The sequence below is a fragment of the Nothobranchius furzeri genome, chromosome 16 (assembly GCF_043380555.1).
Source record: "Nothobranchius furzeri strain GRZ-AD chromosome 16, NfurGRZ-RIMD1, whole genome shotgun sequence".
NCBI lineage: Eukaryota > Metazoa > Chordata > Actinopteri > Cyprinodontiformes > Nothobranchiidae > Nothobranchius > Nothobranchius furzeri.
The window spans coordinates 968,220-985,413 of NC_091756.1; the positions used below are offsets into that span (position 1 = coordinate 968,220).

General features: G+C 47.1%; 1 protein-coding gene across 4 annotated transcripts in view; it reads right to left on the reverse strand.

The window, feature by feature from the left end:
• The window catches only part of myo15b (myosin XVB), a 144,268-nt gene that overhangs the window by 61,841 nt on the left and 65,233 nt on the right, over nt 1-17,194 (reverse strand). For all 4 annotated transcript variants that reach the window (XM_054736361.2, XM_070545323.1, XM_070545324.1 and 1 more), the window contains exons 8-14: nt 7,559-7,631; nt 7,289-7,471; nt 7,094-7,203; nt 1,928-1,995; nt 1,577-1,649; nt 1,163-1,195; nt 888-950 (exon numbers count right to left, since the gene is read on the reverse strand). In XM_054736361.2, the coding sequence (XP_054592336.2) occupies nt 888-950; nt 1,163-1,195; nt 1,577-1,649; nt 1,928-1,995; nt 7,094-7,203; nt 7,289-7,471; nt 7,559-7,631 (603 nt within the window). The remainder of the gene's footprint in view (nt 1-887; nt 951-1,162; nt 1,196-1,576; nt 1,650-1,927; nt 1,996-7,093; nt 7,204-7,288; nt 7,472-7,558; nt 7,632-17,194) is intronic.

The following is a 17,194-nucleotide window of genomic DNA, read 5'->3' on the forward strand; positions in this document are numbered from 1 at the left end:
AACCAGCAGGTACAAAAACTAACTTGTTTTTATTTGGCTATTTTTCGGTCCTGTCTGTTTATTATCTTCCTGCATCTCCTCTCAATCCTAAAGAGAAACTGCTACCTGGGTTCATATATATTCACCTCATGAGTTACCTTTGAACTGCAGTTCTAAAAGATCTACCGACCGCTAAAACAGCGGAGTGCGCGCCGGCCGCATCAGTTAGGTGAAATCACCGGAGGACAAAACAGGTGATGCACCCCGCTCCACAGCAGTGAAACGCATCAGGCACAAATAAGTCAATAAAAGACAGAAAACATAAAAGGAAATGAGCCGACATGAAAGATCGCGTGTTAAATTAGTTTTTGAGGTGGCGACACCTGATTTGATAATGTTACTGTGGCCGTGCTCAGGACGCAGATGTCTGGAGCGCGTCAACAATCAGAGCTTTGCATGTGCACGCTGGTTAAGGTTAGGATGGGGGTGAGGGGAAGGTTAAATTGCAAGAGGGTAAAGGTCACAATTTGGTTAAATGTCCGTTTTACGGCGGGTGTCAGTACCGACGCTCTGGCACAGCGCGTTGCCTCCTCGACGCGCCGGGGCTCGTTACTTGCTGTCTTTTCCGAGGACTGCATCTTGTCGCTCATTATCACGTGACAGCAACTAGTCTATGAAAGGCATTAAAAGTCACTACAGAGCGGTGAAGTCGACTAGTCGACTAGTTGATACAACCCCTGGTACCAGGGAGGACTGACTAACTGTGAACTAAAACAAGAGTTAATTATGAACCAAAAACGGAAATAGTGGGTTTTAAAATGTGTGAACTGAACTTTGAGCGAGTTCCTATGGAAACTGAACTTTCCCAACACTGTGGAAACCGGTGAGACTTTGGTGGGAGGGGTTACCTGGCATGGTCGGCATCAGGGGAGCTGCACCATAGCTGAGCATTTGAGGGCTGATTGGTGCTCCTACACAACACATGGCAACCAAGACTTTAGTTCACTTTACAGCCAGACCACACCTATAAAATGATTACTGCTAGCATGACATGCATGAATACATGAGAACCCTCCTGCAGGGCAGAAAGGGTCAGTGGAGCCTAACGGGCTACTTCTGCCCCTAAAACTAGATCTGCTATCCCAGACGTGTTGTTAAAACTTCATCTGCTGTCCCGACTTACCCATTGGGTAGGTTGGCATTGTCGTAGGCATACCTGAAAAACAAAGCAGGATCCACTTCACTTCATTATTTCACCTTAGCAGCTTCCCTCTGACAGAAGCTCTACTGCCTATGTGACTGAAGAGAGTGATGACTGGCACAAACAACAAGTGGTTAGCTCTAGGAAGGTAAGACCTTGATCAAAACCAGCTCATTTCCACCTCTCAACACTACGACTCTCTACCGTGGGCTTCACAGATCTTCTACTACAGCTTAGTGTACTTTATGGACTGTTTTAGTTCTCTGAGTAACAGTCCACAGTTTTAAACGAGCAGTTGTGAACTAGGAACTCATGATCTAGAGTTCACCTTGCAAAGGCCCGTTACTGAGGGACTCAGGTGTGTAGGGAAGGGTGGAGAAGAACAAGTCTCATTACCAGCTCCAAACATTGGTCCAACTCCACCTCCTCCTCTCATCCTTCGGTTTAGCATGGCCACTCTCTCCATGTCCTATACATGACACACACACACACACACACACACACACACACACACACACACACACACACACACACACACACACACACACACACACACACACACACACACACACACACACACACACACACGAATGACTAACATGACATGCAGAGTAACCACATCCTAGACAACTGTTATTGGCAGAAACCACAAAGGTTTGAGTCAGCCGCCATCCACCTGAGACGAGAGTCTCGTTCACCTGACAGAAAAGTTACACAAGTCTAACTTGGACTGGTACTGGTACTGACTGTGGCTCCGTGGTCCAGAACAGGGTCAAACAAGTCATCAACGAAGGCATCGATCTGCCGCCCACGTCCTGCAGATGAAAAAACACACTTTATTTTTTACAGTGCATTTAAACAAGAGCTTAGCAGAAACATGAAGCCCAAGGCCTTCCAGACTGGTCTCCCCTATAAAGAATCTAACAGGCTCATGTATTCAATTCTCACAATGCCATACAGAATACGTCACAGATTCTAACCTGAGACCTGTGTCGCAGGCCGTTTAAATGCCAAACAAGCCCACAAAATGCGGGTGAAAAATTGTAGCAAATGCGGAAATGAAATAAATTGCAGTTCCACCCTCATCCACTAGGGGCTGGTGTCAGAAGCGAGCAAATCCTCATTGACTCCCATGTTAAAAATACCAATTTCACAACAGAAATAAACATGTTTACAGCCTGGTACCAGAACATGTTTTAGGTTTAAATGATCTAGTTTACACTCATGACAACTCTGAGGGGGGTGAATGTTTTTCTCACTCTTCTGTTTAAGTGTATTAAAAACCTAAAATTCTGTATAATTAATGAGCATCAGACCCACATGACCACAGAGCTAGCTCCGGGGAAAGGCCTCAGTAGAGCCTCGGTCTGGCCTGGAAACTGCTCCGGGATTTTGAGTCTGTGTGTGTGTATTCTTGTTTGGATATTATTTGTGCAATTGTTGGACAAAATGACTTGCTGTGGCATTAATTGCACTAATAGAGCGTCCAAGGAGTCTCCACTTCATTTTTTTTCGTTAAGTAAAATTATATTTATGTATTTTAGGTCACTGCCGAGCTGAGCTTAGATTTTAACATGTACTGTTTAACCATGACATTTAAATGTAATAGGGTAAAACCCAGTGCATTTAACATAATGCTGCACTTTAGAAAATGGGTTGAAATATAACATGTTGGTGGAGCTGGGTTCCCACTATCGGCTTGTGGAGCTCTCGGGAGATCGATGTTTTCCACCCGGTTCTCCCCTCCCCGCAGCTCGGCGCATCTCTGTCTGATCGCGGCCTCTGTCTGCTGCGCGGGCTGACGGCTTGTGGAGCTCTGGGATGGAAATCTTTCCACCCGGTTCTCCCCAGCGGCAGCTCTGCACATCTCAGATCGCAGCAGCGCTTGTCTGCTGTGCGGCTGCCGGCTTGTGGAGCTCTCCGAGACCTCTGTGTTTCACCCGGTTTTACCCAGCGGTCAGCCCGGCGTATCTCTGACTCAGAAGCTCCGGTGTTGTGCACAGTTAACTCTGGTTGTAGCTAGGTTGCTACATCCGTTAGCTTAGCTCCCACCTCTGCGTTAGCTTTGGGTTAGCTTCAGGTTAGCTTGTAGCTAGTTCGACCAGGTGTTGTCAGTTGATCCCAGCCTTTCAGCCCCACCCTCAGCTCCTCCTCTCTTCCCTTTTGTGGAATTGTCTGGACTTGACGGAACCTGTGACACGGTCAAAATGGCGGTGGTGGCCACCTCCCATTTTTCTTCAAAAATGTGTTATTGGAGCTATGGAAACCTATTGTCCAATGTTTATATGTCGATGAACCAGTTCGGTTCTGGCCTCCCTGCAATGGCTTCCGGTCAATTATCGTTCACACTTCAAACTCCTCGTCTTTGTTTATAATTTCATCCAGCATGGTGGTCCCCCCTATCTAGCCACACTCCTGAACAGGCTTTCCCCATCACGCGCTCTGCGCTCCTGCTCGCTGTCCCTCGTGTTGTACTCGCGGGGACCGGGCTTTCTCAGTCCTAGCACCGTCACTCTGGAACCAGTTGCCACCCTCAGTTAGGCCGTCCCCATCTCTGCCAGTCTTTAAGAGTCGCCTAAAAACCCACCTTCTCCACTTGGCGTTTCCTGAATGTTTTTGAATTTGGCCCTCTTGTATGTTGATTTTATTTCCCTGTTTTCATTGGTTCACTCTATCCCTTGTTTTACCCATTTGTCATCACCGAACACCGGCACCACATCAGTGCGGTACTCCAGAGACTTCCGGAGAACCGTCTGTACGTCAAAGCTGAGAAATGTGAGTTTCATTCCACCTCAGTGAAGTTCCTCGATTTCATTCTGGAGAGGGGGGGACTGAAGGCCGACCCAGACAAGGTCAGCGCAGTAAAGGAGTGGCCCACGCCCACTACTAGGAAACAGCTACAATGGTTCCTGGGTTTCGCCAATTTCTACCGCCGGTTCATCCGTGGCTACAGCTCCATTGCCACCCCTCTCACCCAACTCACCTCCATTAACAGACCTTTCTTATGGACACCAGAGGCTGAAAACGCTTTCCAGACCCTGAAGGACAGCTTCACCCAGGCACCCGTCCTCACCAGACCTGACCTCAATGCACAATTCACTCTGGAAGTGGATGCTTCGGATACAGGTGCAGGTGCAGTATTGTCCCAATTCTTCCCCTCTGATAAGACACTGCATCCCTGTGCCTTTTTCTCCCGTCGCTTCTCCGCAGCTGAACAAAATTATGATGTGGGAGATCGCGAGTTACTGGCCATAAAGTTGGCCTTGGAGGAGTGGCGTCATTGGCTCGAGGGGGCGGAGCATCCCATCATAATATGGACTGATCATAAAAACTTGGCGTATCTAAAGGAGGCCAAGAGACTCAATCCTCGCCAGTCCCGATGGTCCCTGTTCTTCTCCCGCTTCAACTTTGTTATCTCTTTCCGACCCAGAACCAAGAACACTAAACCTGATGCTCTGTCCCGACAATACGCCTCGGACAAGGAGGTTGACCCCACCACCATCCTTTCCCCTCTTGCGTTGTTGGCACCATCACCTGGGACATTACCACCAAGGTGCTGGAGGCCCAGCAGACTGACCCAGACCCAGGTACGGGGCCTCCTAACCGCACCTATGTTCCAGCCTCTGTTTGCAGCTCCCTGATTAAATGGGCTCACGCCTCCAAGTTTTCCATCCACCCAGGCGTAGGAAGGACGCTAGCCCTCAGACGGAGAACGTTCTGGTGGCCGTTGCTCTACAAAGACGTTAAGGAGTACATTAGCGCTTGTCAGGTCTGTGCCAGGAGTAAGACAACCAATCAGCCGCCTTGTGGTCTCCTCTGTCCCCTACCGGTTCCGTCACGCCCCTGGTCTCATCTGGCTCTGGACTTTGTCACAGGTTTGCCTGTCTTCCAGGGTTTCAATTCTATCCTCACCATTGTTGACCGCTTTTCCAAGTCTTGCCACCTGGTTCCCCTTAAACACCTTCCTACCTCTGCTGAAACTGCCAACTTGCTTATCAAACATGTTTTCCGCCTACACGGGATCCCCTCTGAGATCCTTTCGGACTGTGGCCCACAGTTTGTCTCTCGGGTGTGGAAGGAGTTTGCCACCCATCTGGGAGCCCGGGTCGCCCTGAGTTCAGGTTTCCACCCTCAGACTAATGGCCAGTGTGAGCGGATGAACCAAGAGTTGGAGGCCATGTTAAGATGTGTCTGCTCTTCCAATCCCTCTGGATGGAGCAGCCAGCTCGCATGGATCAAATACGCCCACAACTCCCATGTTTCCTCTGCTACAGGTCAGTCACCATTTAAGATTTCCCTTGGTTATAAACCACCTCTATTTCCCTCTGACTCTGACCCTCCAGCATCCACACCTCAGTTCATCCGCCACGCTCGGCGCACCTGGAACCAGACCCGGGCTGCCCTTCAGCGGACTGCTGACCACAACCGCCACCTGGCTGATAAACGTAGATGCCCTGCTCCCGCCTATGCTCCTGGTCAGCAGGTATGGTTGTCCACCTGAGACATTAACCTTAGGAATTCCAACAGGAAGCTCTCTCCCCGGTATATTGGTCCCTACACCATCGCTGAGGTCCTCAGTCCAGTGTCTGTCCGTCTGTCCCTACCAGCGTCCATGAAGATCCACCCCGTGTTCCACATGTCCCTGCTCAAGCCCGTTGTGTCCAGTCCCCTGTGTCCCCCTGCGGATCCTCCTCCTCCAGTTCACCTCTCCGATGGCGGTCTCGGTTACCGGGTTCAGAGGATCCTGGATGTTCGTCCCCAGGGTCGGGGTACCTGGTTGACTGGGAGGGGTAGGGTTAGGGTTAGGGTTAGGCCCCAAATAGCTCCAATGGATCCCGGGGTCATGGATCGGCGATGTCTCCTTCATCAGGGATTTTGAGTCCTTTGCATCACAGTTGTGAGTCAGTCAGGCAGACTCAAATGGCAGAGAGAAAACAGACAAGACAAACATTGGAACTGAGGAGGCCTACCTAATACCAACAGGCATTAGGTTCCAAAGTCTAGGTGCAACCACTGCAAAAGCACCATCTCCTCTGAGCTACAATCTCGCCATTGGCGCCACCAGTAGCAGCCAGTCATCTGACCTGAGAAGCCATGGTGTGTTAAAAGGACTGATGATACTGGATAGGTTAGGTGGTTCCCGGCCATTCAACACTTTGTATGTTAAGACAAGAATTTTAAAATGAACTCTAAACAAAACGGGAATCCAGTGACGAGAGGCCAACACTGAGATATGTGGTCAACAGGCGTGCCGTAACCGAGTAAGACAACTCTGACTCACCCCAATAGATAGACTATTGCAATAATATAACCTTGAGGTGAAGAAAGTATGAATACATCTTTCCAAGAAGCATGGTTTTACCACAGTATTTGTCTGCTTGTTAAATTTCAGGTCAGGTCAACCTTGACCCCCAAGTTCAAATCAGAGTCCTTAGCAACAGGTAGCAGCTTATCCATAATGGCCCCCTAGATAATCTCCATCGTCAGATATTTGGAGGCAATCCAGGTTTGTGATTTGGAAGAATTTAAGGGCAGCGGACTTGTGCTTTCAACTCAACTGGGTGTACCAGATCCAACTCACCACTAGGTGGTACACAGCTGACAGCTCTACAGCTTTCACCCTTCATGTGTCCAAAATGCAGAAGAAGAAATGTTTTTGTGTAGCAGCTTTCAAGAAAATCACAGGGTGGTTCTCAAGCACTATAAAAATGTTAGCTGCTTTTTAAAAGGATTTATTATATGATAAACTGAGCTGAGTGTAACTAGAAAATAAATCCCCAATTATGTTTCCAAAAAGAAGCATGTAAATATCGGACCTAGAATAGAACCCTGTGGTACACCATAAGTAACTGCTGAGGAGACATCATGAAAATGACCAACCTGAAATCTTTGGAAATAATTGGTAACACTCACCTTCTTGTGGAAAACCGCTTTCCCAGCGGTTTCCATCAAAAGCAGGCAGCCCAGGTGCCTGCATGTGAGGTGCAGGTGGGATAAAGTCATCCAGGTCTGTAACTGGCATCCTTGAAAGAAAGAGGCACAGGGATGTCTACAGTGGGAGCCATGTCAGTGGAAGGATTTAGCTTCATTGGTCACATTTTCACTGACCTCTCCCCATGTGAGCTAAACAAGTAGTCAGTGTTTGTGGAGGAAGGTGTCCCTGGTGGTGGCAGAACTTCAGCCTCTGCTCCAGCCAGTAGATCCATGACAAAGTCTGAACCAGTCAAGTCTGACCAGCCTTCATCAGTAACCAAAGACACAGACCAGCCCTGTACTGCTTCTGAAACACCTCTGTGGCACATCAACCATCACATGGAGTGGTGACATCAACAGGCAAAGCAACAGAGAGTGGAGGTGAGTTCAGAACTGGATAATTACCTGTAATGAAGAAGCCAGGAGGCCAGCTGCTCCCCTGTAGTCCATGACTCCACCTCAGTTGTCAGGGTTTCATCTGAAACAAAACACCACAATTCATGTCAATTTTATTTACCATCTTGGTTTACCCCACTGAACGAGTGGGTAGCCTCCCCCCTCCTATGTGTGGGAGGATGGGTCCTGACTGTGTGACACTCAGGTAAAGAGAGGGGCGGAGCTGTCAACTGACCACTACCTGGTGGTGAGTTGGCTCTGATGGTGGGGGAGGAAGCCAATCAGACCTGGCAAGCCTAAACATATTGTGAGGGTCTGCTGGGAACGTCTGGCAGAGTCTCCTGTCAGAAGGAGCTTAAACTCCCACTTCCGACAGAACTTCAATTCAATTCAAGTTTATTTCTCTAGCGCCAAATCCCGACAAGAGTCGTCTCAAGGACCTTCACACAGTAAACATTCCAATACAGTTTAGGAGTCTCATTTATCAAACATGGCGTAGAATCCTTACTAAAACCGTACTTGAGCTCAGCAAAAAAATGTACTTATGCCAAGCAGGTGTGTGATCTATCAAACATGGAGGACGCACAGCTGCACGCGATCTCCGCTTCATAAATCAGAGACTAACGAGAATGTTTCTCAGCTGCATTTTAGTCACATCCCGCCCTCACCACGCCCACTTACTGCCATAAACGGTCAATGCAAAGTGCCTTGTGGATCTCATGCTTATACATATAAGCTGGCTTGTTGCAGCCTTAAGATCGCGACCGCGGCTCAAGGAAGCGCAATTTCACAGAAGCAGAAGTTGAGGTACATGTGGGTGAGGTGGAGAAATGAAAGGAAGTGCTTTTGCAAAACAAATAAGAGAAAATGATCAGAGTAGCACAGCGTTGCTGAAGCCGTCAATGTTGTGAATTCTTCAGAGAGATCTGTGGTGGTTATAAACAAAATGGTCCGATCTGAAGGTGGAGGCAAAAAAACGATGTTTAGCCACCACCAGTGTGTCTGCCACTGGCGCAGGCCCTGGCTCCTCTGATCCCCCACCGCTCGCTGTTGGGATCTCAGCAGTACTCGGACCTGCGAGTGTGTGTGGGATCTCATGAATTAATGTATGAATGAATGAATGACTTTATTTATAGAGCGCATTTCCTGCATGGTAACAACTCAATGTGCTTAACTGTAAAAGAGACTAAATAAAGCAATTATTTATAAAATATATACACACTTTAACAGCTAATGGTGTATACATACATAAAATATACACATAAAACAGAAACCAATGCAGTCAAACACACACACACACACACACACTAGAGGTGGGAAAAATGATCGAATCTAAGATGCATCGCGATTCAGCCGTGCATGATTCCGCATCGATGCAGCAATGTGACATAATGAGATTCTCTCCCTATGTCTATGTCGGGGGTCGGCAACCGCTGCTCTGGAGACGCATGCGGCTCTGGAGACGCATGCGGCTCTTCCATCCATCTGATGCGGCTCTCTGTGTTTGTAAAATAATGAATGGATATTTAAATAAAATGCTTTATATTTTACTGCATTAATGTTACATCTGTATGCCAATTCTATGTAAAGATTGTCTGTGTAAACCTGAACAGGTCCAACCCGGTCTTACTGTGAGACCGGGTTGACGCGGCACGCTTGTGCGTAATCATAGGCGCTTTCTGAGCTGAAGAGATTCTGGGATTCTCCTCAGACGGCTCCTGGATGTGTCGCCACATTGGAGACAGGAACAAGCGCTATTCAGCCAAAGTTTCATAATCAGGGAACATTTTCTTAGTGACAAGTCTCTCTGAGAGACCGGGTTTGGAAAACTCTCGCTTCAGTCGGAGGAACCTTCCCGCATGCGCTCTGGTTCTGCGGCGCGCTCCAAGCCCCTCTCCACATCTTCAGCTCACTGTCAGCGCCGTACGTACGCGCTGACAGTGAGCTGCGCTAAGCAGTGTCCAGCTCAGATGTTCAGATGGGAATCTTTTCTTGAGTGATTTAGCTACATCTGCGACGTGTGTAACGAATAAAATGTCAGTTCGTCTGCATGCGTCAGAGTAATTCTTTCTATTCTTTCTCCGTCAAAATAAACGGTCAAATACGGGAACTGTCCGGTCAACACAAGCCCTGCTTTTAACTGTTCTGTTTTCTTGTGAAAATAGATAAAATTTAACTTGATTAACACCAGAGCCAGGCGCACTGCGCCGTTATCTCCGTCACTGTAAATGAGGGAAAAACAAAATGATCGAATCCTTTTCCGACCTTCCCCACCTACAAAGTTTAATTACAACAATCAAACGTGACAGAGCCTGGATTTGTATTCTGAACAGTCTAAACATGTTTTAAAAAGAAACGTATGACAAAAGTGGCACCTGCTCAGTAAAACCACCAACAGGGTGAAAATATCTAAATATTGTCGGCAGAGACGGGCTACAACTTCTGGATCCACTTTATATAAATCCTTTTATTGATTATCGTCTTATGAAAGATAACTTTGACGTACACGAGCGACCGGCTACTGTCTGAGGGTAGGCCCCGCCCACAACGCCGTGGCTGCTGCGGTGTTTTCTTTACTGTGGGAAACGGGTAATAATGGCTCTTTGATGGGAACAGGTTGCCGACCCCTGGTCTATGTCTATGCAGGACAATAAAGTTTTGAGGTATTACTTCTGGGGGCAGAGTTGCAATGACATGCGCACGGCGTTGTCCTAGCACCAGTTTAAAACAGAAAAGGCGGACAGGGATACAGGGCCAACATTACCAGTAATCAAAGAAGTACCCGTTACATTTAAATCGGATGTCCGGGCTAATTTCTGTTTTGGGATCCTGGATGTGAAAGAATCACTTAACACAGTATTTGTTTACTATGTTTAAGTTCAGTAGTATTCTATCTTAAAGCTGCTCTACCGAAAACATTATTTCTTATATTATTTAAGTAATTATAGGCAGCACACTTTAAACATTATTGCTCACTATAGTGAATAGATGAATGTTCTGTTTTTCAGGGATTTCTAAATCAAAAAGAAATTGAAAACTATTCTACTGCTTTTATTAAGTAATGAAATGTTTGTGTGAAGAATCGTGATGCATTTCAGACTCAAATCGAATCGTTAGGCAGATAATCAGAATCGGATCGAATCGTGAGGCAGGTAGAGATGCACACCACTAACACACACACACACACACACACACATTTAAACACGCATTTGCACACACATCCTTGCACGGCCATAAGATTAAGCAGTGAAACGTAATTGTAAGCGCTTATCTATGAATAGATCATGCCGGAGAAGGAGAGAGACACTGACCATGCAGAGGAGACTGGTAACGATTTGTGAAGGACAGAGGACGGGAGTTGCCGGATTCTGAGGGCGTGGTGATTGGACGCCGGCTGGTCCTTGTTACGGGTAATGAGGCCGGAGAGGACAAAAGGGTGGCAGATCTACCAAGGTGGTGTGTGTGTGGTCGACCTGTCATTGCGGCACCGGATTCTGGGGGGTGGGGTCGTTCGCAGTCGTTTAGGACTGCCGGCGACGAAGATAGTTGAGCAGGTGGGCAGTGTTCCAGCGCTAGGAGGGAAGGCTTGACGCCTTCTTTAGGCAGCGAGGGCTGGGAGTAGTTGAGTGCCGAGACCACGCCGACATCTGCCACCACAGACTCTGGCAGCCGGACCTAAGTTGTGGATGTACCCGCCGTCCTCGCAAGCTGCACCCCAGGGCGTTGGACGGTGTCGGAAGCTCAGACCCCGGGGAGGGGGTCGCATCAACTGGGACAGCTAAGTACCGCTGCTTGCTTTTGTCTGTGCTGGACAGCTGGTTTTATCATGAGGGAATTTGGCCGTAGTGTTTTATTGTTGATTGTGTTAATAAAGGATGTCTTTTTATAAGTCGTTGCCTACTGGTGTTTTTGGGTTCTGACTGGAGGCCAAGATATTCTGCCCGTGCTCCCACTGAAACTTATGTTACAGTTTAAAGGCCCCATGTTTGAAATCCACTGAAATCATGATAAAAATGCGACTCTTTAGCGCCATGCAGGTCAGAAAAAGTATTGCAGCTACGATGGCCACTCATGAGTTTGACTCAAGCCCCCATAATTCGGGTCTGGAAATGAAGCCAACACGGAAGTGACAAAAATTGCAGTTCCACTCTCATCCACTAGGGGCTGGTGTCAGAAGCGAGCAAATCCTCATTGACTCCCATGTTAAAAATACCAATTTCACAGCAGAAATAAACATGTTTACAGCCTGGTACCAGAACATGTTTTAGGTTTAAATGATCTAGTTTACACTCATGACAACTCTGAGGGGGGTGAATTTTTCCTCACTCTTCTGTTTAAGTGTATTAAATGGTGGCGCAGTGGTTAGCACTGTTGCCTCGCAGCACGAAGGTTGCAGGTTCGAAACTTGGCTGCGGCCTTTCTGGGTGGAATTGCGTGTTCTCCCCATGCATGCGTGGGTTTCATCAACATGCCCTATAGGTTATAAATTGTAAGTCGCTTTGGATAAAAGCGTCTGCCAAATAAATAAACATAAACATAAATGCCTAAAATTCTGAATAATTAATGAGCGTCAGACCCACGTGACCGCAGGGCTAGCTCCGGGAAAAGGCCTCAGTAGAGCCTCGGCCTCGCCTTAAAACTGTTACGCCATTTTCAGTCTCTCAACTTAGACCATTAGTTGTAGCGTTTGTGTGTTCTTTTTGGATATTATTTGTGCAATTGTTGGACAAAATGACTTGCTGTGGCATTAATTGCACTAATAGAGCGTCCAAGGAGTCTCCACTTCATTTTTTCGGTAAGTAAAATTATATTTATGTATTTTAGGTCACTGCCGAGCTGAGCTTAGATTTTAACATGTACTGTTTAACCATGAAATTTAAATGTAATAGGGTAAAACCCAGTGCATTTAACATAATGCTGCACTTTAGAAAGTGAGTTGAAATATAACATGTTGGTGGAGCTGGGTTCTGACTATCGGTATGGTCACCTCCCCTCAGCGGCAGAAGAAGAAGAAGAAAATATAATTTCTATAGCGCCTCTCAAGATAAAAATCACGAGGCGCTTTACAAAAACAAAAACAAAAAATATAAAAAATTGTAAAAATATAAAAAAGCATTTAGAAAATGTTTAAAAATATATTTAAAATGAGCAAAAATAAGCAATTGCGATTTAAAAGAAAAACTGTTAAGAAAGAGAGAGAGTGAATAGGAAAGAGGGAAATCAGTGGATCCTGAGGAAGGTGGAATAGAGCGATGGGAGTTGACGTCACTTCTTCCAGCATGCAACAGTTCAAATCGAAACTGCGCCATATTGGCAGGCAGAAGCCCGCAGCTGGACTATTTGTTATCGTCAGAAAACTCAATCAAACGGGAAATATGGTAGATTCCTGTTGTGCCCCAGGATGCAGAACAGACACGGACGACATAAGGAATGAGCCATCTACAGGATTCCCCAAGATCCGGAGCGCCGCAAACGTTGGATCATTGTAATAAAACGCGCTAGTGACCGGGCTAAAATGAAGCTGTGGGATCCCGAGAGTAAATGTTTTCACTTATGCAGCGACCGCTTCATATCAGGTACTTAAACCAACGTTTCCTCAACTGTGTATGGTATTTATTTTAAATGCTTTTATTACGATTCTTAGTGGGCTTCCTAAACTCATTTTGGCGTGGCTTTTTCTGTCTTATTACTCATAGCATCAAGTAAACGTCACGTAAAACGTTGCCTCGTGAGTTCTGCGTGCTGCCGTTTACGTGTTTTATGATCACAGCAATTAACCGGCTAAGCTGTATTTAATTTTAAGCAATGGTTGATCAAGTGTCAGATCACACATAAAAAACACTTTGGATTGCTATTATCTGGCTCACCGAGACAGATCTCAGACAGATCCTGAGACGCTCCTGCCTGACATATTTATTTTATTCACGGAAAAAAATCAGACTAGTGATTTCTCTTGGCGTTCAGTTTATACATTCAAACAGCACAGCACTCTATTTAAACTACTTACATGTAAATCTGTTATTTGTCCATCCATCCATCCATTTTCATCCGCTTATCTGGAGTCGGGTTGCGGGGGCAGTAGCATCGAGAGGCCCAGACTTCCCTCTCCCCAGCCACTTGGGCCAGCTCCTCCGGGGAAACCCAAGGGGTTCCCCGGCCAGGTCCGGTAAGAAGTCCGCTCCGACAGCTTCTGGTGTTCTTAAAAAGTATCCCAGGGGCACGGTAAGGGTCGGAGATGTTTAGTCTATTTAATTTCTGACTATATAAAACGATTTCTTCGGTTTTAAAGTGTGAAGTAAACTCTGATGAAGTAAAATCCAAGCTGATCCCGTTCAGTTCATGGTTAAGATCAGTGTTTGTTTAGCTTCTTTTTCCTGCCAATATGGCGTCTACTAACTGAGAGTCACGTGGGGTCTGGAGCTCTATAGGTGGGGAGAGCAGAATAAAGAGAGAGAGGTGAAGAAGGTCATCCAAAAGCCAGCTTGAACAAGTGAGTCTTCAGCTGCTTTTTAAAGGAGACCACTGAGTCCACTGATCTCAGGCTCAGGGGGAGAGAGGTCCAGAGTCTGGGGGCCACAGCAGCAGATGATCTGTCACCTTTGACCTTTAGCCTGGTGCTGCACAACCAGTAGGCTTTGATTACTGGACCTCAGGGACCTGCTGGGGGTGTAGGGACTAAGAAGATCACCAATGTAAGATGGTGCTTGTCCATGTAAGGCCCTATAGACCAGAACCAGGATCTTGAAATGAACCCTGAAGTTGACTGGCAGCCAGTGAAGCTGGAGGAGAAGCGGGGTGATGTGGGTGTGTTTGGAGGACTTGGTCAGAAGCCGAGCACAGGCGTTCTGAACCACCTGTAGACGGTTCAGGGAGGTTCTGCTCAGACACGTGAAAAGAGAGTTACAGTAGTCTAAGCGTGAGGAGATGAAGGTGTGGAGAACTGTCTCAAGTTCAGAGCGGGACAGAACGGGACTCAGCTTAGCAACGTTCCTGAGATGGAAGAAGGAAGAGCCAACAAGAGAACTGACATGAGAATCCAGGGTGAGAGCTGGGTCAAAGGTCACGCCAAGATTCCTGACAGAAGGTTTGGTGTGAGAAGCAAGCTGACCAAGAGAGTCTCTGACTTTGGGAACCAGCTTGTCTGGGGCACAGATGAGGATCTCAGTCTCATCTTCATTCAGCTGAAGAAAGCTCCCACCATCCAGGTTTTGATAGAGTCTAAGCAGGTGTGTAACAGCTGCAGCTTAGACATCTCATGGGGCTTAAAGGAGATGCACAGTTGGATGTCATCTGCATAAAGATGGTAGGAGATTCCTTTGAAGGAGCTCAGGATGTGCTGAAGAGGAAGCAGATAGAGGAGGAAGAGTAGAGGCCCCAGTACAGAACCTTGTGGGACACCATGGGTAAGGGAGGTGGTGGAGGACCTAAACTTGGAGACGGCCACAGAAAAGGAGCACTCAGAGAGATAAGAGGAGAACCACTCCAGAGCAGATCCTGATAGGCCTACCCAGTCTTTCAGCCTCTCCAGTAGCAGGTGATGGTCAACAGTGTCAAAGGCTGCAGTCAGGTCCAGCAGGACCAGAACAGAACAGTCCCCTGCATCACTGTGAGTCAGAAGGTCATTAGAGACCCTAAGAAGAGCTGTTTCAGTAGAATGAGCTCTACGAAAACCTGACTGGAAGCTATCATAGATGTTATGTTCATCAAGAGCAGCTGTGAGTTGTTTAGCCACAACCTTTTCCAAGATCTTGGAGATGAACGGAAGTTTAGAGATGGGTCTGAAGCTGCTATGGAGAGAGGGGTCGAGACTCGGTTTTTTAAGAAGCGGGTGGATTACAGCATTCTTAAAGTAAGCAGGGACCTGACCAGAAACCAGAGAAGCATTAATTATAGAGAGCACGCTGGGACCGATGGACTGAAAAGCACTTTTAAACAAAGATGAGGGTAAGATGTGGAGGGGGCATGCAGAGGTCTTCATAGAGTTAACTAGTTTGGTTAACTCAGGCAAAGAAACAGGAGCAAAGCTATCTAGGATGATGGGCCTGGTTGGAGTCGGGAGAGGCGGCGATAAGGCTGAAGGAGAGATGCTAGATCTAACCTTATTGACTTTGTCCACAAAGAAAGACAGAAAGTTCTCACAGTCTGCAACAGAGTGGATGGAGGCTGTAGGAGAGGCAGGAAAGACGATGCTGCTGATGGTGTTAAACAGCACCTTGGGGTTCCCTTTGCTCTGGGACACCAGGTTGGAGAAATAGGAACCCCTAGCGTCTCTGACTGCAGAGTTAAAGGGTGTCAGAAGATCCTTTAGGTGCAGCAGATGGACGTGGAGATTGGTTTTCTTCCACAAACGCTCAATTTTTCTGCATTGGCGCTTCAGGCTGCGAAGGCTGTCATTAAACCAGGGAGTAGCTTGGCGCATCTCTGATCGCAGCGGCGCTGGTCTGCTGCGCGGCTGCCGGCTTGTGGAGCTCTTGGGAGACCTCTACCTGGTTTTACCCAGCGGTCAGCCCGGCGTATCTCTGACTCAGAAGCTCTGGTGTTGTGCTCAGTTAACTCCGGTTGTAGCTAGGTTGCTACCTCCGTTAGCTTAGCCCCCACCTCCGTGTTAGCTTTGGGTTAGCTTGTAGCTACATCGCTTCAGTTCGACGGGTGTCGTCATTTGATCCCAGCCTTACAGCCCCACCCTCAGCTCCACCTCTCTTCCCTTTTGTGGAATTTTCTGGGCTTGACGAAACCTGTGACACGGTCAAAATGGCGGTGGTGGCCACCTCCCGTTTTAGCACAAAAACGTGTTATTGGAGCCTATATGGACATGAAATGTCCAGTATATATGTCGATGGTTTGACTGTATAATCAGTTTCCAACCTGTGTAGCCTAATCCACACAAAGCTTAAAACGAGCTACTCGACCTCTTCAAAAAAGCATTTATAATCATGACTGTTTTATCAGCCTACCAGTCCTGAAGGAAGCAGCTAGTTCTGATCTTGAAGCGGTCATGATTCACACACAGAGGAGGGGTGACGTCAGCCTGGAGGTCAGGTGTTGTGAGAAATTGTGTTCCCCTTAAATATTCTGTCCCCCCGTGTCGGGACATCGCACTTCTGGCTATTTTCACAACATTTGGGACCAGGTCAGGAGTTCTGGTACTGACACGTTGGGACCGGGTCGGGAGTTCTGGTACATCTTTTGTCTTTGATTTAATTGTTTATTATTCAAACTAACAAGTACAGCAGCGGTGTAGCTATTATTTTCTACTTCTTAGTTGAAATAGCAGACTCCATGCATCAAGGGCGCACTACTGCCCTCTGCTGGTTCTTTCAGGTTACAGTCATAGTCCAAAGGGTAACGTGGAGCTCATACGTCCCTAAACAGCTACTGTATTTCAAGGTGGTGGATGACCATGGAGCGTCGACCACAGTTTATGTATTTAAAAATGCATAATTTCAAGTTGAGAGTAACGTTTAGAATTGATGTTGGTGAGAATTATTAGTGAAAAAGGACACGTTTGTGAACTGGAAACACAGGATTTATAGTAAACAGGTACAAATATCAGGAGGTAGCCTCCCTGGTAAGCTTTTTCAGGTACATCCAACCGGGAGGAGAAATAAAGGGAGGCACTTTGTCTTTCTCCTGGCCAAGGAACGC